The 21,476-nt window shown below is 40.0% G+C and overlaps 1 protein-coding gene across 1 annotated transcript in view; it reads right to left on the bottom strand.

The window, feature by feature from the left end:
• mfr (misfire) overlaps nt 1-21,476 on the bottom strand; it is a 426,204-nt gene that overhangs the window by 207,894 nt on the left and 196,834 nt on the right. Inside the window, exons 15-16 of the mRNA XM_067152717.2 lie at nt 14,780-15,097; nt 1,659-1,845 (exon numbers count right to left, since the gene is read on the bottom strand). Coding sequence (XP_067008818.2) covers nt 1,659-1,845; nt 14,780-15,097 — 505 coding nt within the window. The remainder of the gene's footprint in view (nt 1-1,658; nt 1,846-14,779; nt 15,098-21,476) is intronic.

Genomic DNA, 21,476 nt, shown 5'->3' with positions numbered 1-21,476 from the left:
AGCAGGCCCCTTGGTGCTATTCGATAGGAGTAGGCTATGTGCCGGCACTGAGTTTTACCCTCTCCGTACAATCATAATAATTTTATCTCAGGAACTTACACCAGCTAAATGCTAGAAAGCAATACTAAGGGAATTACCTACACGGTGAAGACAAGCACGTGGGTTTGTTTCCAAACAAGAGCACGTGGAAATTGCCGTCTCCACATTTCAAAGGTAGTGGCTAAAGATAGCAGCACTGAGGTTTGTGATGCAAGATTGTGGATGACAGCTGTCAAAAAAGCACGTTGATTTTAAATTACCCACCACCACCACGATAAGGTTTAGTACCATAAAGAGGACAGCACTAAGGTTAGCGATGCAAGATGGCGGATGACAGCTGTCAAAAAAGCACGTGGCTTTGTTTACAAATTCAAATCTCGCGCTAGTGAGGTTTAGTGCCGTAAAGATGGCAGCACTGAGGTTTAGGCCCATCAAGATGGCAGCACTGAGGTTAGCGATGCGTTGTTGTTTAAGGATGGCTGATGACAGCTGTCAAAAAGCACGTGGTTTTGTTTACAAATTCAAATCTCGCGCCAAAAGTCAAATCTCCCGCCAAAATTCAAATTTCCCGCGGGAGGTGGAGGCCTCTCCCTAGAGCCGGAGGTGGAGGCTGCCGCAGAACCATCCACTTATATTACTACTGATGTAGGCTGATTCATACAAACAAGAAAGGCAGAGATATACCATTTCCATCTCAACAACTTTACAAGCTAGAACAAGCTAGGGGTCTATGCCACGCATGGAGGTCGGCAACGTGTGATGAAAAGGAGGTCGGTGTCATAGGGTTAATGGTCTACTAATGTCATCCAAAACACCTCTTCACTGATCGTCTGGAACATTCTACTTAGACGAGTAGCTCATCCTCATACTCTCAAGTAACACTACTCCTTTTTCGGAAATCATCCAGAACAAATCACGCTGCTTTCTTTTGGAATTTTCCAATTCCCATATCAATTAATTCTTATGTGGGTCCCATACACTGGAACCAAATTCTAATTGGGGTTACCAGAGATTTATTCACATTATCCTTTATATCCTTACTCCATAAATACCCTCATAACCTTGTGTGAAGAAATCTGTAATCTTTATTTACAATCCCTTTAATATGATATTGTTAACTTCTAGGTACTTACAGTGATCTCTGCGAGGTAGACTCACCACATCAACACAGTAGTTAAAACAGACAGGACTTTTCCTCTTGTTCATACATCCTGACTTTTCATCTTGACATTTACATCATTTCAGTGTCATCTAAAACTAATTAATGATCCTTTAAGCTTGTCATTTTTAATTGTAAATTTTGGGTTTTTAAAATATCATTCATTTAACTTACAAGCTTTCTCCGTGTAGGGAACCTTCATTATTCCAGGGAAAACAGAATACACTTCATTCAAAATAAAATTTGTAGTGCGGTAAGTAATTTCATTTCCTGTAAATTATTTCCAAGACTTGAAGCACTCCTTGAGTTACTATCAACAAAAGTATTTACTTTGTTTAGGATCTCCGTTGGTAATTTTATGGGCATATTTGTGTACGATTCATAATATCGTAACCATCTGAGGCCTCACTATGTTGTATAAAATTAGCTATGACTTATTTAAAAAAATGTATCTACTGACCTTGTAACTGCTGCAGGGACCGCTTCCTTTCCTCAGCCTCCCGATCCCGTTTCGTCTGCGGCACGTACATGTACTTGTGGATCGAGTTGATAGTGTGGGTGCCCACTAACGTGTACCGGCCGAAACTGCGGCAGTCAACACAACGTATGGTGAGGGGTGGCCGGTACAGTTCCTGCTCAGGGAGTTCCTGCCAATGGAAATTACATTTCAGGACTCACTCTAAACACACTTGAAGTATTAATTGGTAAAAGACAGATTGAAAAAAGTAATAACTTACTGAAGTTGGTGAAAGTTAGCTGTAAATTTTAAAACGCCTACTGCATGCTAGTCCTGAGGAATGAAAGTGAATGACTGCTTCGTTCAGAAGACAAACAAGGAGTAAGCAGTAATCAGCAAGAGCAAAGTAATGATTAGTAAACACATCCCCTAATAACTTGACGATGAATACAGAAGTTCACCCTGTGACTGTCATGTGTAATTGGTACCGTACACAGCACCATTAGCGAGGCTCACTATTGCTCATCTAGTCCTAGCTCCTACTCAGAGGTTCTACCAGAATGTACGGAACCTGGTGTGGAACAGAGAAGTTTCTATAAAATGTAAAGAGATACTGTACAATATGTACTATACCCCTATATTAACGTATGGATCAGAGACTTGGACTTTGACAGCAAGAGATGAGAGTAAAATTCAGGCCGGTGAGATGAAGTACCTGACTAATATGGCAGGGAAGACAAGGAGAGACAGAGTAAGAAATGTTGACGTCAGAAAAGGGATAGGGATAGAAAAACTGAGTGATAGGATGGAGAAGAATAAATTGAGATGGTTTGGACATGTTATGAGGATGGAGGAGGGAAGGATACCAAAAGAAGTGTTGGAGGCCAAAACAGAAGGCCCAGAGCAAGATGGACTCTGTCAAGAACAGTATAAGAAGACTGGACTGGAATTTAATTACTGAAGAGGAATGGTGGAAGGAGAGGCAGGAGCTGGACAAGGAGAAATGAAAATTAATACTAATAATAATAATAATAATACTAATAATAATAATAATAATAATAATAATAATAATAACATCGACACGTTAAATATCAGGATGTACATGTGTGTGGGCGAGCGCGCTGCTTTACTTCACGGAAGTAGGAGATATGTAACACTCGCAGAATATCTTCCAACTGACCATGGGGAAGTTAAACGTGAAGGTAACACGGAGGTGCGAAAGTTTCAACAATGATTTGACGTCCACAGTATGGCAAATACCAACCTTCTCTTTTGTAACATTTCAAACATAATTATTGGAAGTTTAAACTGTTGTATTCTAAATTATGTGTCAGGACGGAGCATCTAACGTTTAAATATGACTCTACGTCGGGATATCTTTGTCATGTACTTTGAAGCAAGGGTAATACACTAACATAACTTGAAAACAATATTCTTTAACCCATGGGTAAAAAAATGCAAGTATCGAGCTCAAATTATTATTATTATTATTATTATTATTATTATTATTATTATTATTATTATTATTATTACTTGTGAGGTATGGCTATGAAGTGTTTACATCCATTTATTATGATTATTATAATTATGATGATGATGATGATGATTATTATTATTATTATTATTATTATTATTATTATTATTATTATTATTATTATTATTATTATTATTATTATTCACGGATGATCGTATTATTTGTGAGGTTATGTCATGAAACATGTGTTGTAGGCTATATATATTAACTAGCTGTAGTACCCGGCCTTGCCCGATTGGTCTTTGAATGTTTACTTTTAAGATTAGTATTAATAGTTAGTTATGTGCGAAGTGGAGTTTTATAGAATTCCTTTTTTGGGATATTGATTTTTAACATCTATTATGAAGCTTTAGAGTTATTTAGATGTGTTTGATTTCAAGTTTTCGATTATTTAATCATCAAGTAAAACTTTATCCTTGTGGAAGCTCCAATTGACTGGGAAGTATTTGATCCTTTCAAAAAAAAAAAAAAAAAAAAAAAAAAATTAATAAGGGGTAACTACATGTATGCATTAGTCGCGCTATAGATATGATCTACACGATTTCAACTCTCTTTGAGACTGTCACCAATCAGCCTTGTGACTCCAAAAGCAATGGATTCAACACTAATCTCGGTCATTTTAGATTATTTACTATCAAACCCCATTCTTCCTCCCGTCTCAATGGAGGCTGAACGCGGACTTAAACGGTATTCTCAGCGACACATAAACATTGGATTAGACTTTAATATCGGTGATTTTCTATTATGTTCAAATGCCATCTCCTCCCATTCCCCACCCCCAGCTGGGGTTGGTATGTTTTATCTCCATAGTATTATTCTTCCAGATGGTGAGGCATATGTGTACCAAGATTCGTTGAGAGCTATTCTGGAACATACCCACATACACCCATATGTAAGACTTAACCATCCAGAGTATCACAGTTCAACTCAGTGACCTCATAAACGATGGTATTCGACATTAATATCAGTCATTTTCGTTTATTTTCATATTTCACCACCTCCGCTAGGAGTGCTAGCGGTGTTTTACACAATAGTATTTTTTAGACAGTAAGAAATATCTCAACCAATTCTGTATGAGGGCTATGTTGGAAGAAACACTTATACATCCGTAATTTCGGGCGTTTTGGGCAATTTCCTTTCCATCCCTTCTCATCTCCATGCCGATGGGGGCTGAAGATGGACTTCAGCGACGTCCGGAGTGTCACTATTCTTCTTAGCGACCACGAAAATTATGGATTCGACATTATTTTCGATTATTTTTACATCTCAGCCCCTCCCCCCCACCCCTAGGGGTGCCAGGGTTACCATACCTCTTCGCAGTTTGTCTCCTGGAAGTAAGTTATAAGTGTGCCATGTTTGCTAGAAATCTCTCCCGTAGTCCAGAGAAGTATACACTAATATAGGACTTTTTAGTTATAATTATACACTGACTGACAGAGCAAATGCAACACCAAGAAGGAGTGGTCAGAACTTTATGCCAATTGCAGGGTAGACTGATGTCACTGAGGTATGCTCATGATGTGAAATGCGCCGCTGTGCTGCGCACGTAGCGAACGATAAATGGGACACGGCGTTGGCGAATGGCCCACTTCGTACCGTGATTTCTCAGCCGACAGTCATTGTAGAACGTGTTGTCGTGTGCCACAGGACACGTGTATAGCTAAGAATGCCAGGCCGCCGTCAACGGAGGCATTTCCAGCAGACAGACGACTTTACGAGGGGTATGGTGATCGGGCTGAGAAGGGCAGGTTGGTCGCTTCGTCAAATCGCAGCCGATACCCATAGGGATGTGTCCACGGTGCAGCGCCTGTGGCGAAGATGGTTGGCGCAGGGACATGTGGCACGTGCGAGGGGTCCAGGCGCAGCCCGAGTGACGTCAGCACTCGAGGATCGGCGCATCCGCCGCCAAGCGGTGGCAGCCCCGCACGCCACGTCAACCGCCATTCTTCAGCATGTGCAAGACACCCTGGCTGTTCCAATATCGACCAGAACAATTTCCCGTCGATTGGTTGAAGGAGGCCTGCACTCCCGGCGTCCGCTCAGAAGACTACCATTGACTCCACAGCATAGACGTGCACGCCTGGCATGGTGCCGGGCTAGAGCGACTTGGATGAGGGAATGGCGGAACGTCGTGTTCTCCGATGAGTCACGCTTCTGTTCTGTCAGTGATAGTCACCGCAGACGAGTGTGGCGTCGGCGTGGAGAAAGGTCAAATCCGGCAGTAACTGTGGAGCGCCCTACCGCTAGACAACGCGGCATCATGGTTTGGGGCGCTATTGCGTATGATTCCACGTCACCTCTAGTGCGTATTCAAGGCACGTTAAATGCCCACCGCTACGTGCAGCATGTGCTGCGGCCGGTGGCACTCCCGTACCTTCAGGGGCTGCCCAATGCTCTGTTTCAGCAGGATAATGCCCGCCCACACACTGCTCACATCTCCCAACAGGCTCTACGAGGTGTACAGATGCTTCCGTGGCCAGCGTACTCTCCGGATCTCTCACCAATCGAACACGTGTGGGATCTCATTGGACGCCGTTTGCAAACTCTGCCCTAGCCTCGTACGGACGACCAACTGTGGCAAATGGTTGACAGAGAATGGAGAACCATCCCTCAGGACACCATCCGCACTCTTATTGACTCTACCTCCACGTGTTTCTGCGTGCATCGCCGCTCGCGGTGGTCCTACATCCTACTGAGTCGATGCCGTGCGCATTGTGTAACCTGCATATCGGTTTGAAATAAACGCCCCAGGGGCTCTGAACTTTGGAGCGTGGGTTGGCGACCACGGGGCCCTTAGCTGAGTCCTGGCATTGCTTCCACTTACTTGTGCCAGGCTCCTCACTTTCATCTATCCTATCCGACCTCCCTTGGTCAACTCTTGTTCTTTTCAGACCCCGACGCTATTAGGTTTGCGAGGGCTAGGGAGTCTTTCACTTTCACGCCCTTCGTGGCCCTTGTCTTTCTTTGGCCGATATCCTCATTTTTCGAAGTGTCGGACCCCTTTCATTTCTTCTCTCTGATTAGTGTTAAATAGAGGATGGTTGCCTAGTTGTACTTCCTCTTAAAACAATAATCACCACCACCTTTGAAATAAACATCAATTATTCGTCCGTGCCGTCTCTGTTTTTTCCCCAACTTTCATCCCTTTCGAACCACTCCTCCTTGGTGTTGCATTGTCACTGTCAATCAGTGTATTTCGCCCCCTTCTTTAAGGCTTCTAGGGGTACCTTGCCCCCACAGTATTTTTTTCCAGATAGTCGGTAATATTTTTACCAAGTTTAGTTGACACATATGCTGGAACAACATACATTATAAACATCCATAATATATGGTCATTTCGACATTTTTATTTCTTCGTCCCTTCTCTCGCCCCAGCCAATTGGAGCTTAACTTGGACTTATACGACATCCGGAGTGTCACTATTCATCTCAGCGATCACTGAAACTATGGTTTCGACACCATTTTCGATTATTTTATACCTCTCCCCTTACTCGGCCCCTACCTGTAAGGGATAAAAAGTTCGGAGTGTCACTATTCATCTCAATGACCCCGAGAACTATGGATTCGATACTATTTTCGATTATTTTTATATCTCACTACCCTCTTGCCCCCACTCCAAAGGGGGCTGAAATTGGACTTTAAAAAATCCATAGTGTTACTATTCATCTCAGTGACCCCAAAAACTATGGTTTCAAAACTATTTACAATTATTTGTATATCTCACTCTCCCTCCCTCCACCCTAAACGGGGCTGAAATCGGACTTTAACAAATCCGAAGTGTCGCTATTTATCTCAGCGACCCAGAAAACTGTGGATTGGACAATATTTTTGATTATGAATATTGAATTTTCACGACCGCATTGTAATCGAAACAGGCTTTCAACGTATTAGGTCGTGTTACGTACATGTAGTACGTGTTGAAGAGATGTTAAGTACAGAACAAAAATGGCCAGCCGGACACCAGTGGGTTGTGGGTTCGGATCCCACAGGTGTCCGGCTGGCCATTTTTGTTCTGTACTTAACATCTCTTCAACACGTACTACATGTACGTAACACGACCTAATACGTTGAAAGTCTGTTTCGATTTTTGATTATATGTATCTCACTCCCACCCTCGCCCCCACTTCAAAGGGGGCTGAACTTGGATTTTAAAAAATCCGAAATTACACTATTCACCTCAGCGGCCACGAAAACTTCAACACTATTTTCGATTTTTTTCATATCATCCCCTTCGACCCCTACCTGTAAGAGATAAAAAGTCCGGAGTGACACTATATCTCCCCCCCGACCCCCACCCCTAAGGGATACAAAATCCGGAGTGTCACTATTCATCACGGCGACCCCGAGAGCTATGAATTCGACGCTACTTTCGATTATTTTATACCTCACTATTATCGATTATTTTTATAAATCTCCCCCCCCCCCCACTCTCATTTAAGGGTGCTTGTGGTGTCTTTGCCGCACGAAGTTTGTCTTCTGATACTAAGTCACAAGTGTACCAAGATAGGTTGAAATTGCTCCAGTGGTTTAGGAGACGTAATGCATAAATATCTGCATACAATGACATTGACGTATATAGATCTATAGATAGATTACATAGACCCCCCAGTTGCTCTTCGTTAGGAGTGGTCATTCCACTCTTGATATTCTATATGTTTCACAGTTTCTCACATCTAATAGAGAGCTACATTCTTCAAACTGGGCAGACCTATCAAAGTTGGTCCTATACTGTACATTGAAAGTACGTCTCGATCACGGCATGTTGGACTGCTATTTTCAAATAACAGCCACGGTCATTCATGAAGCTCCTAGCAAGGGATGGTACTTTATAAACCATGGTGCCGTGTTCCCATCCTCCCGTATACAGCATTTCTTAACGGACTATCGTGATATAGCGTAAGCTGCTGTCGCCTAGCAACAATTTGTCCATCAAGTCGATTCAATCTTGGTGCGGCTTTGCAATTTAAAAAATTACATAAAATTACTCATAATAATAAAACTACCTGTCCGATTTCTTTCAAACCACTTCATAATCCCTCTCAGATGTAATAAGAACAAACTGTGAAAATTTCAGCGAAATTGGTCCAGTAGTTTTTAAGTCTATTAATTACAAATATACCAACATCAAATTTTATATATATATAGATATGAGTTTATTTAATGTAAGAAGACATAATTAATAGTACGGTATATAATTTATTATTACCTGTTTATATGATGTATAATCTATTACAATATTGTGCAACACACTGTAATATCTAGAATAACGTATCTTTGGCACTAGGTAGTTTTAGAAAATTCTTTACAGTATAACTAGGCCATCAGTAAACTGACCAGACATCCCGGTTTCGGCGGGACAGTTCCGGTTTTAGGCATTCTGTCCCGCTGTCCTGTCGAAAACTTTGTGGACGCTTAAATGTCCCGCTTTGCAGATTGACAATTTTAAGCATCGCACTTCAGTAGAAACTGGTAAAACGTCGTTTATCTATATCGATTCATTATTCACGATATCGATACTTCCAAAGTTCCGTTTCTCCTTCAGACTTCACAAAGTTCCTGCTTCCTGGCTTGATGTGGTGTGGTTTGTAACGTTTGGTTTCTTTTCTGTGATTGCACAATGCCTAAAACGCAAATGCATATTTAATACGGATTTGCAAAATAAATTCCCATTTATTAAGAGAACAATGTCCGAGAGTGTCGCGGTGGACATGATATAACCAAACATAAATCTGCTCAAAGTACTGCAAGTTCAAGCAAAGCATGGACGAGTTTTTACAAGAGTCCAAGGACTTGGAGATCGCAGTTACTGGAGGAGCCTGGGCTTACCATACGGCTAAAGAAAATCAAAGCTTTCGCTCATGTGACTGCGTTTCGAAACTTCTCCAAACATGTTTCGAGCCCAAATTCAGATGTGCACGGACAAAATGTGAATGTGTAATTACTAAGGTGTTGGTCCCCTTATCTGAGCTACAAGTCAAACAACAACTCGGACAGGCACATTACTTTACACTGCTAATGGATGCCTCGAACCACGGGGATGTTAAAGAGTTCCTGGTTGTTGTTCGGTTTTATGACCACTATGATGGTGTTCAAGTGAAACCTTCAATCTCAACCCAGTGAAAGATCAGACATCGTTGTGAAATACTTGGAAGAAGTGCTAGCAAAAATGATATTACAAGTAAAATCATCGGGTTTTGTGGTGATAATACAAAAAGTAATTTTGGAGGGTCAGCAAGGAAAGGACTACCTTCAGGAAACTGAACAGTTTTTTGGGTTGGGACTTAATTGGTATAGGATGTGGTGCTCATATCACCGGTATACATAATGCAATACAGTCTTCTTGTGATTGTTTACCCACTTTCATATCTACACAGTCAGGGTTGAACAGTTGAAATAGTTCTGCGATTTTGTGGAAATTGAGTGTAAAGACGTCCTTGGGAATAGCAAAACAAGGTGGTTAGCACTCATGCCGGCGGTGAAAAGAATGCTTGACATGTACCAAGGACCAAGGGCGCCCATACCCGGGGGGCAAGGTGGGGCCACGGCCCTCCTCTAGTTCTCAGGGAAAGGCTAAAATCTAGTGTAGTCACGTGTTTTCCTTTCAAGAAAATGACAAAAAGTCAGTATTACTTAAAAGCGGTAGTACCGTCCCCCACCAACAGGCAGGGGATACCGTGGGTCATTCTACCGCAGAATAGAAATCGCCATTTATCTTACAAAATATTAAATTTACTACGTACCCCCAGGTCTGGTCCCCCCCTCTAGAAACTGTCATATGGGCGCCCCTGCCAAGCACTGAAATCATACTTCTTAAGTCAAACAAAATGTCCGGTTTTCTTGAGACGTTTCTTTGAAGGTGCCATTTCAGAGATGTGGTTGAAATTTGTCTTCACACAAGCCAATTTTTTCCACAAAGTAGTATTGAAAACTGAAGGTGAGCTAATTTCTGCAACAGAGGTTATGGAAGCCATCAGTGAGCTAAAAGATAATCTTTCAGATAAGTTGTCTCATAAGTTTTTACCACATAAGGTAAGAGTTCTTGTTGGTGCTCTTGAAGATGAAGGATTAGCAATAAGGAAGAATGTTGAAGAAGTGACAGGAACTTTTTATGAGACCTCTATAGAGTATTTAGACAAATGGTCTGATCATTTTAAAGACATGAACAATTTCCTATGGGCATCACTAAAAACTGTTCCTGAATGGTCTGATGTGGAAAAATGTTGTGATTTTGTGGCAAGTAAAGGATTTTTTGACAGTGGGAATGATTCAGAACTATTTGATCGATTTTCCTGTTTAACCAAATATGCCACTGCAGAGAAAATATCCAATTGGAATGATGCAGAAATTTCAGTAGAGAAAAGGTGGACGGAGGTTTTTTTACTTCAAGGGAAACAATATAAGACACAGTCAACTCACAATAGTGGCACAGTATATTTTTTATCTTCCCGGGACTAATACTTCAGTTGAAAGAGTTTTCTCTCAAATGATCAAACTGTGGACATCTGAAACATCTCACCTGAAACTTTCTACTCTTAAGGCTTTGTTAATGATCAAGTTTAACTTTTTGCAGAATTGTTTAGAGTTTCTCTAAGTATTTTGATATCATCATCCAGGTTGTTGCAGCTCATTATATTCTCTGAGAAGTACGAGTAACACTGGAATGTATCACAAGGGAAGGTATTGTATTATTACAATTTTATCTTAAAATATGTAGTGGAGAAGTATTGCAATACCAACTTTAACATGTAAAAAATAGCTGTGTCAAAGTTTGACCTCTCGTTTATGTGTAGGCTGTCGGAATCAGTATGTCCCGCTTTTGAGCCATGAGAAAATGGTCATTTTACCTAATAGGCACTCTAGAATTTACGGGAAAATATGTTGCGTAATATCCACCTAGAAGGCTGGCCAGGCAACATGTATAAAGAGACAGTCTTGTGAGCGAGAGTGAAGTTGTTTTTGTGAAATTGTGTTGTGTTTATGATGACAGTAGCAGTGAAATGTTTCAAGATGGCAGTCTTGTTCTTCTGATTTCTTTGTAGTAGTGTTTTGTTTTGTGATGGCAGCTCATTGGGTTATGTGTGTATAGCGTGTGAATAAGTTGCAAATAAGATTCAAGTGATAGCATTTTGTGTGCTCCCTTGTGAAAACATCAACTTATTGTGAAAGATTCAATTATATCGGCCTGTATCTGCTGCCGGGGAACTGTTGTGGACTCTGACGCTATCTGGCAATGAATAGACTTACTCGTCTCATGTACGAAATCTCCCGCCAGAGTGCGCGTAATTCGCAGCTTGAATCGTTCTATTGTTGCTAGCGGTGATGCACTGACCAAGACCAACTCCAATACTCAGACCTCAAGGCGGGTTTCGGTTATTGGCAAGATGGCGTTGAGCGCGGGCCATGAATGAATTCACTGTGATCGTGAATGCCAGTTTAAAGTAATCGTTGCGACTGAAGTATTTCGGGACTGCTTTTGTGGTTGCGTTTAATAGCCTTCAATAGTGACATGGAAGTATAGGAGTCGTCCGGTTCTTTTTTATGGAAGTTTAATATACTAAGTATTGGTTATCTCCTGTTTACACGTGGTCACGTGTAGGTTATGTGTTTGTTTATCTTTGTGTTCGTGTGTTATAGTTAATATTATTAGTGTCGTTTTACAATGTAATGCAATGTAATGTACATATTTTAGATTAACATGGGTTATTGAGAAGTTTAAGAAGTATAACAACTGTGCTGTTTGTGTTGAGATGCTACAGTCCGAAGAAGAAATGGTGATACACTGTGATGTTGACCAAATGTTCTCATATTTTAGGCAGTTAAACAGAGGTGGCTTGAAGTGCCCATCACTTGTAAAATATTCATGCTCTTTTAGGTCCTCCTAAGTAGTGCTTATGAAACAGAATTTTCAAAATTAGAAAACCAACGGAATGCAATAGTTGTTTTAGGAGTTGAGGCCTTTGAAAGTAGTGTTGATAATGCGAGTGATGTATGCAAGTGTGGTGTTTCTTTGACCAGAATTATGAAGAAGTGTGTGAAAATTCTGGCCAATATTTTTATTAACAATCACACACAGGTCTTAGATGAAAAGAAAATCCCTCAAGGAATTTCCAAGAAACTTGAAAAACAGGGTGCCAAAAAAAAAAAAAAGACTGATGAAACAACTCTCAGGCAGAAACAGCACTTTAGGAAAGAATTGAAACTCAGGAGCAAGTAACTTTAAGGAAATACATTAATTAATTTTGAGTCATTAACTAATGTTTATTTTTTGGTGTAGAAACTTTCTTTAAAATTGTTTGTTGGATATGCACAGTGCTAGTTTTGTTCGACAGCAATATTTTGGTGAAGGGTGTATAATAGGCTAATGGGTATGTTGTGTTAATTCCGCTTTTCCAAATTTTTATTTTGGTTGGTTTATTGTGATTTCTTGTATTATTTCGTTTGGTGCGTGTGTTATTTTCCTGGTGTTTTTGTGGACGTGGTATTCCTCGCCCTCATTCTTTTGGGTTTTTAATTTGGTCCTTCGTTGTGGTTTGTTAGTAAATCACCATTTCCTTCCTCTTTCTTAAGTTCAATATTTATTACTTTTATGATTAGTTCAGATTGGTCAGTTTTAATTTCTCTTGGATATTTTAAATCTTTCATTTCTTTAAATAGTAGTATTGCTTACCAATTATTTGCATTATGATATTTGTCATTTAAAAGAAAATGTCTAGTTATTATTCATTAATCTTTTGGGGACGCCTTAAATATTTAAACAGTGTAAAAATTTGAAACCTATATTTAAACTGTAACATTCAAAAGGGTGACATTTCCCTTAAAGCCTGTAATTATGTAGGGATTTATGCTTTCCTAGCGGAATGTTAAAAGCGTTTGAATTTATTTTCTTTAATATTACATTGTTGCATTGCCCTCGCACCATTTTGCTCTATGATGTTATTATGTCATTGTTACGTGAACTTGATCTTCTTCTTTTTGTTCTCGCGTGGGGATGCTGATTTGTTTTGTTTTGATCTTGGGGTTGGTTGTTGTTGATACTCAGTGTATGGACGCAATGGGTTACTGAGTCTGGGATTATTGCTAATTGTTTCTTCGCCCATGTGTTTTGCTTTAGCTTGTTTTCTGATCCGCCGGCCCCGTGGTGTAGGAGTAGCATGCCTGCCTCTCACCCGGAGGCCCCGAGTTCGATTCCCGGCCAGGTCAGGTATTTTCTCTCGACCTGAGGGCTGGTTCGAGGTCCACTTAGCCTGCGTGATTAGAATTGAGGAGCTATCTGACGGTGAGATGGCGGCCCCGGTCTAGAAAGCCCAGAATAACGACCGAGAGGATGCGTCGTATTGATCACACGGGCCCTCGTAATCTGCAGGCCCTCGGGCTGAGTAGTGGTCGCTGGGTAGGCCAAAGCCCTTTCAAGAACGTAAGTGCCGTGGGATTTTGTTTCTTGTTTTCTGATCCTTCTAATTTTATTGTGAATTTTGTTTGCTTGACCTGTGATTGTATTTTTGTTTAGTTTGGGGCTCTGTTTTCGTTACTCTTCACAATGGTCCTTATACGCTGTTATTACATTGGACTGGTTAATTGATCTAATTCTTTAAGTTGTTATTTTTTTTCGAGTTATCCCTCTACCAGAAATTGGTAAAAGCCCTTCACGTTCATTCACCCTAGATATTCGTCCCACACTTACATTTATTAAATTTGAGAAAAGTTAAATCATGTTGGTACCAACTTTTTTCTTGCTAATTTAGTAATTTATTTTAAAACTTCCGTATTTTTATTGTTTAAGTATCCTCTTATTTTACAAAAGTATACTTATATTTTCTCAAATTAATTGATTTAATTTTTCTTTGGGTGTAATCTGTGCCTAAGATAAATTTCAATTTTAATTTAAAGTATTTAGTATTGGCTTTGCATTATCCTGGGGGTCCAGTCCATTTTATTAAATGGGTTGGGTTTTCAGCTTGCTTTCCTAAATGTCTGCTTGTTTCTGGGTGAGTTTATTTTTAATGTGATACTGTTTTGAATATTTTGCTTGTTCACCCTTCCTTTTTCACCGTTCTCGTAACCCCTATGGCGTTTGTTGAGTGTAACGTCATTGCTGTTTATCTTGGAGTTATGTTGCACTTTGCTGTGCAAATGTTGGGCCTCATTAACATGTAGCTGAACTAACAGGGCTGTTGGTTGGTAACGAGCACCCATGTAAGTTAGATTGTGTAGTTTGTTAGCACCTTCTGACCTACAAGTGTACACTTAATGGCAACAACAACAAAAGGTATTTTTCGGCTGAAGCGTGACCAGAAGGAAGGAGCAGATTTCTCGGAGGTTAATCTACATTCTCCTTGTCACTGTCCTATTTTTATAGAAGTATACAAATGAAACAAAAATATTTTATTATGACAGACCATAACACAGGATGATGTGTACTGAGTATTCTTGTTCACAAGTGAACATAATCTATTTTTTCAAAACTATTCTGTGACTTCAGTCATATCAGTCTGTCTTAGTCATTATTCACTGTTCACCTCAATTGAAAAGTGAACATTTCTCTCTTCCATTTGTTTCACTAACTACGGTTTGTGACTGAATGGCGACTCACCAGCTCCATGAACTTGACAGGAGTGCTGAAGTTGGGGTTCTTGCGCGCGTTCTGGATGACGGACGAGTACAGGATGTGTCCAGCACACTCGATGTCTACTCGAGGCTTGTCCACGGTGAGCAGGTGGACCCGCTTGAGATCGCGCAGTCCCCAGAACAGCACTTCTATGCGGTACTTGGCCAGCGTGGGACGGATACCTCGCGGTACGGGCAGAATAGGTCCCGTGTCCTGATCGGCTCCTGTTGCTCCCAGGGGAAATGTGGTGGCTTTGGGATCTGGCAAAGGTGGCAGGCATGTGGCGTCGCCAGAGTCAGGTAGCTACATAACATGAGCACATAACTTACAAAGATAATAATAATAATAATAATAATAATAATAATAATAATAATAATAATAATAATAATAATAATAATAATAATAATAATAATAATAATAATAATAATAATAATATCATCACCATCATCATGTTATTTCGTTTTAAATTCATCCCAATTTTGGTCTGGCTCATCTTTCCAAACTCGCATCACATGTTCATATGAAAATAACTGAACCACTTGTTTAACTATAAAAGAAAAGTAATAAATACACATTAAACAATAATGCAATTAAACTAATGTAGTTGAATCATAACTTGTTTGACACATGGGTCTGTTGAGCAGGACACATTTTCTCAAAACCATGCAATCAAATTTACTTGATACTTGCAGCAACCATCCAAATCTACCTTTGCACAAATAAGTTGTGAATGGAATTAAAATTCAATGATTGTTACAACTTATGGAACGAATACCTACCTGTTATACATTAACAACAACAACTCTCATGACCCAAACTCTAATTCTACATCACACAAAAAATAAAGCTCCGAATATTAATATATTGAGACAGTTCCAGAAGAATCCAAAATGATAGGTAATTGCTGCAGAATGCTTTACCAAAGTCAGTTACTAGCATGGGTGCTTACACAAGGGGGTGAGGTAGGGTTGGGTTGGGGGCAACAGTTTCGAACAGTCTAGGAGAAATTGTTACAAACTGAAGTGAGAATGGTGTGCTTTTAAGGCAGCTTATGACCTAAAATATGCTCTTTTCTGGAATTTTGCAGTTTATGAAAACAATCTGGACAACAGCCACCAGGTTGTTAGACTCAGCAAATTATTGTAGCTTGTAAAATAAAACTGTAAAGTTACAACTTATGTTCAGCTGCTCTGACAGACCGGGAAAAGACTTTTCTAGTTCTCCCTTGAATAGGGTTGACTATTCTGCAGTTCTCTTGCCACTATCTTCCTATCTCAACAACTGGCACCAGTCTGCATCTGCGATCATCGTTACCAGCACGAGCCTTCATTATCCTGGAGATCGCCACGACTGGTTTTGTTATTTTTTTCTTGTTTAACATTCAATCTTCGTATTGGGCAGAGAACGACTCATTTGTCATGAAAATTAGACCGTGGATTCAAACAGAACATTAAAGATGCGGACAAAGTGACATTGATAGTAAAGAGGAAACAGGCACAGAAGATGATAATGTTCTAGAAAAGAGAGAATGGAATGGACCTGATGACAGTGGTGAAAACATTTCAGATCAAGGTTCTGATGAAGAAAATAACATCTGGGTATTTCATCACAGTACAGAACAGGAGAAAGGCAGAAAGATGCCAAGAACAATTTCAACATTTGTGTCAAGGGAAAGAAGTAGATGATAAGGTTCTGGAATAAGAAGAGGCTGTTGATGATGTTGAAATGGGAGACCCAATTTTGAGGTCAGAATTCGACAGAGCTTTGAGATACCTAAATAGCAACAAGGCACCTGGAATTGACAACATTCCCTCTGATTTACTGGCAGTATTAGGAGAAACTGTCATGATGAGGTTATCTCATTTAGTGTGTAGAATATATGATACAGGAGAGTTGCCATGTGATTATACTGAAGACAGAATATTGTTATACCTGCCAACAAAGCAGATACTGACAAGTATGAAAAATACCACACCATTAGTTTAATATCTCATAGTTGCAAAATTTTACATATATTATTTACAGAAGAATGCATAGACAAGTTGAAGCTGAGTTGGGTGAAGATCAGTTGGGCTCCAGAATAAATGTAGGAACACGTGTTGCAAACCTGACTTTACATCTGATTTTAGAAGATCGAGTTAAGAAGGACAAGCCCACATACTTGGCATTAGTAGATCTAGAAAAGGAATTCAGTAATGTTGATTGGACCAAGCTCTTTGAGATTCTAAAAGTGATAGGGATCAGATACTGACAAAGAAGGATTGTCTACAATATGCTAAAAAATCAGTCTGCAGTGATCAGAATCGAGGGCTATGAAAAAGAAGCAGCAATCCATAAAGGAATGAGGCAAGTCTGCAGTTTGTCTCTTCTCCTTTTCATTGTTTATATAGAAGACGCAGTAAAGGAAATCAAAGAAGAATTTGGAAAGGGAATCACAATCCAAGGGGACGAAATAAAAACTCTGAGATTTGCTATTTAATCTGAGTGTGCAGAAGACCTGGACATTGAGTGAATCAACACCTCCGAGATAATAAGACCTAACAACAGCGTGGTGACGTCACGCTAAGAAGGCGATGGCAATGCAGAGAAACGCGGAACATGGTTAAACACAGATATGATTTTAATATTTTTTGCCAATGGAATAATTTACTTACTAACAAATAGCGTTTAAATTTTAAAGTATACTGGATTATTCTGTCGTTATTACCGTATTTTAGAGATTCTGCCATAAAAAATTAACAGCAAAAAGTTGTAAAACAGACAGCATTTTGCAATGTTAACCTACTTAGGCCGAATTGCTGACAGCACAACAGGATGTTACAAACATATTTCAGTTTAAATAGGCATTACATGATCTTAAAAGAAAACTAGCACGTATAATATTAGCATAGGCCTAACATCTAAGCTGACGTAGCATCACTGGCAGTATTTGCACATGAGCCTACAATGTTTCCTCCCTTGAAGTTCATGTATGGTTTAATGAGAATTTCACCTACCATCGATGTTACCAATTTGTCATTCTGTTCGAAACCTTGAACTTCATGTTTTATGTATTCCAGAAATTATGCAAGTTTCTGTCCTAATATTGGACTACCATTCAAACTGGAGCCCCCTTTTAAAAGCATTGATATGTGGCAATATTAAATTGCTACTGTGTCTCATAAATTTGTAAATAATAATAATAATAATAATAATAATAATAATAATAATAATAATAATAATAATAATAATAATAATAATAATAATAATAATAATAATAATAATAATAATAATAATAATAATAATAATCGTATGGCCTCAGCTACCGTGTGCAGACATTTCAATTTGACGCCATCTGGCTGTCTGCTCGTCAATTTCGACGTTCCGTTTTACTCTAGGCCTCCACTAGATGGCAGACCGAATAAACCGAAACTCTCTTGGGCGTCTATGGCTGAGATTTAATGAATTTTGTCGGGTAAACATCAAATGTGTCACCAGAGATCTTTTACATGCCGACATCGTACGACATGGAGTGTCGAATGGACTTTCTTCCGCCCTTCAAAAATCCGACTACCTCTGCCGGGTTTGAACCCGCTATCTTGGGATCCGGAGGCCGACACTCTACCGCTGATCCACAGAGGCAGCTATAAATTTGTAAAAATCGCACGGCGCAACAGCCTGAAGGGCTTGGCCTTGGCCCTGCTCAGCCCGAAGGCCTGCAGATTACGAGGTGTCTTGCGCTCGACAGGAAGAACCCTCTCGGCCGTTATTGTTGGCTAGTCCGGGACCACTATCTCACCGTCAATAGCTCGCAAATGTAATCACGCAGGCTGAGTGGACCTCGAACCAGCCCTCAGATGTAGGTAAAAATCCCTGACTTGGTCGGGAATCGAACCCGGGGCCTCCAGGTAAGAGGCAGGTATTCCCTTCACCATGGGGTCGGCCATAAATTTGTAAACATGAGGAGATATCAGACACAAGGTTGAACAAGTAACAAGAAAAGCATACCCATACTCCTTTATGAACTAAGAAATGTTTTAACTGTGACTATTAAATTAACTTCGGGGATATCATCCTTGGTGTTCAATACACCAACCAGGACTAGAATTAACTTATTTCTTGAATCTTTCTGCACATTGTTACACTCATTCCTTGTGATGCAGCTATGATGTCTTGTAACTAAAGAATATACGGTACAGCATTTGTATTAGTAATTTTGTCCACATATACATTAGAAATATTTTGTACTTTAATAAAACCCGTTTAGAATAAAGGCCATGTCTATTAGATGATTACATATGCTATGCAGTATGGCTGCCTTGATGCATCGACGTACAGAAAAATTACTTACGTTTCCTTCATCACAGTACAACAACCATCAGGTAACAACATGTTTATTGTACTTTTCAGCTGTGTAAGATTGTGGATAGAAATTCTGTGTATGAGATACGTAGGTGGTTTGAAAAGTTCTCGGAATGTACTAGAATTAAGTATCTTACCTCGGTGGAACTGCTTTCATTTTTCAACATAGTCTCCCTGTAGACTAATGCATTTGGTCCAACGATGTTCTAATGCCTTGATCCCATCTCGAAAATGAGACTCCTCCAGGCCTGCAAAATATCTCTCCAATTCGGCTGTCAGTTCTTCCCTTGTAGAAAATCTCCGTCACCGAGGAAAATTTTCAGCTTGGGGAATAGATGAAAGTCTGATGGATGTGGCAACAATTCGTAACCCAGTTCATGAAGTTTTGCCATGGCAATAACACTTGTGTGCGGCGGAGCGTTTTCTTGATGAAAGATGACCTTTTTCCTTGCCAAACCAGGCCTAGTTTCACGTATCTTTTCCTGTAGTTGGTCTAGGAGGTTTGCATAGTATTGCCCCGTAATTGTTTGGCCAGTAGGAAGATAATCTATCAGCAGAATGCTTTTTGCATCCCAGAAAACTGAGGCCATGACCTTTCCGGCCGAACGCACTGCCTTTGCTTTCTTTGGTGGTGGTGAATTCCACTGCTTTGACTGCTGTTTTGTCTCTGGGGTATAGTAGTGGACCCAAGTTTCATCTGTAGTCAAAAACCGACGCAAAAAATCTTGTTGGTTGCACTGAAAACGGGCCCGATTTTGTTCGGACATTTCCAATCTGGTGCGTTTATTGTCCAATGTCAAGAGCCGCGGCACCCATTTTGCGGATAATTTTTTCGTACCCAATTCTTCGGTTAAAATATAATATACCCTTTCAGAAAACATTCCTACAGCTTCAGCAATCTCCTGCACTTTCAGTCGACGATCTTCCATGACCATTTTATGCACTTTTGCGATAAATTCTGGGGTCGTAACACTTTTTGGCCGTCTACTACGCGGATCATCATCCAAGCTCTCCCAACCAAATTTAAACTCGCTGGTTCACTTGGAAACAGTTGAAAATGAAAGAGCAGAGTCCCCCAGTGTGTTATGAAAGTCGGCATGAATTTCCTTTGCTTTCATACCTTTCTTTACAAAGTATTTAATCACTGCTCGAATCTCAGTTTTTTCCATTGCCACAAATCACTACGCGGGAACAACAACAAAGAGTCGTCACTTCCACAATCCTGCAGCTAGAGCACTGACGCTCCACGTGTTCACTCACAAAGGATGTGTGATTATTGCGCCGGAAGCTCGTTGCTCTAGCACTGACATCTAGCGGTGATTCTGAGAACTTTTCAAACCGTCCTCGTATGTACTATCTTCAATGGCTCTGTTTATTGCTCTTCATTCTATTCTACATTTTTGTCTGGTTCTTTTCTTCACCCGCCACAATGTGACAATAAATATGATGCACAGTTGGGAAAGACATAAAGCACTGCAGTCTCTGACAGTCATGGTCTTGGAAGAGGAGCAGTACCTGTTACTTCCCATAAAATTTCACCGTCTTTGAAATGTCTGTGGCATACCTGTAAAATAATGTATCACCGTGAGCGAAATTCGTGCATTTGCAGAGTGAATCGGCCTACACCATTAGCTCTTGTAGGTGGTATGTTTTAATGCGTATAATAATAATAAAAATAATAATACCGTTGAAATAATGTATCCCATGATTGTGAGCTAACATAACCTTATATCATTGAAGAGTAAATATGCCTACATATCACCAGCTGTTGCGTGTAGTTAAATACGTCATAGGCCAATGCTCCTTATGATTGTGTGAGAATGTATTAATAATAGTTACTCACCATTGAGTTATTAGTAAATCTGTAGTCTTGTCTTGGAATTGCACGTAAACAAATCTGCCGCATAACCTCGTCTTTCGGAAACTTAATGCATGCACTTCGTTACCACTGTTGCAATTCTCCTTACAGTTGAGTACCCAACACATCAGTACAATTACGTACAACGGTATTAGCAATCGGCACCATTTAACGAATTAAAACTCTTCTAATTTCAGCGTTACATGGCCAAACTCATTGCTGTGTTATTGCTGAAAAGGTTCAAGCATGCCTCCCGTTGCTGCCGTCAACCCAGAACGGTTATGAGGCCTTATATCTAGGAGGTGTTGGTTGAATGGTATGGACAGAGTCTTGTGTAAGGAGTCCAAGATGAAAATGAAGAAATCAAAAGCTAGAGTAATTGTGCAATGGAACGAAGTCACGTGATGCAGAGGATATTAGATTAGGAAGTGAAGTCTGAAAGGAAGTAGTTACTTGGCTAGTAGAAGTAAGAACATAACATGC

This window comes from Anabrus simplex, chromosome 8 (assembly GCF_040414725.1).
Source record: "Anabrus simplex isolate iqAnaSimp1 chromosome 8, ASM4041472v1, whole genome shotgun sequence".
Lineage (NCBI taxonomy): Eukaryota > Metazoa > Arthropoda > Insecta > Orthoptera > Tettigoniidae > Anabrus > Anabrus simplex.
Note: the sequence above shows the minus strand (reverse complement) of the source record. Positions and strands in the feature narration are given on the sequence as shown.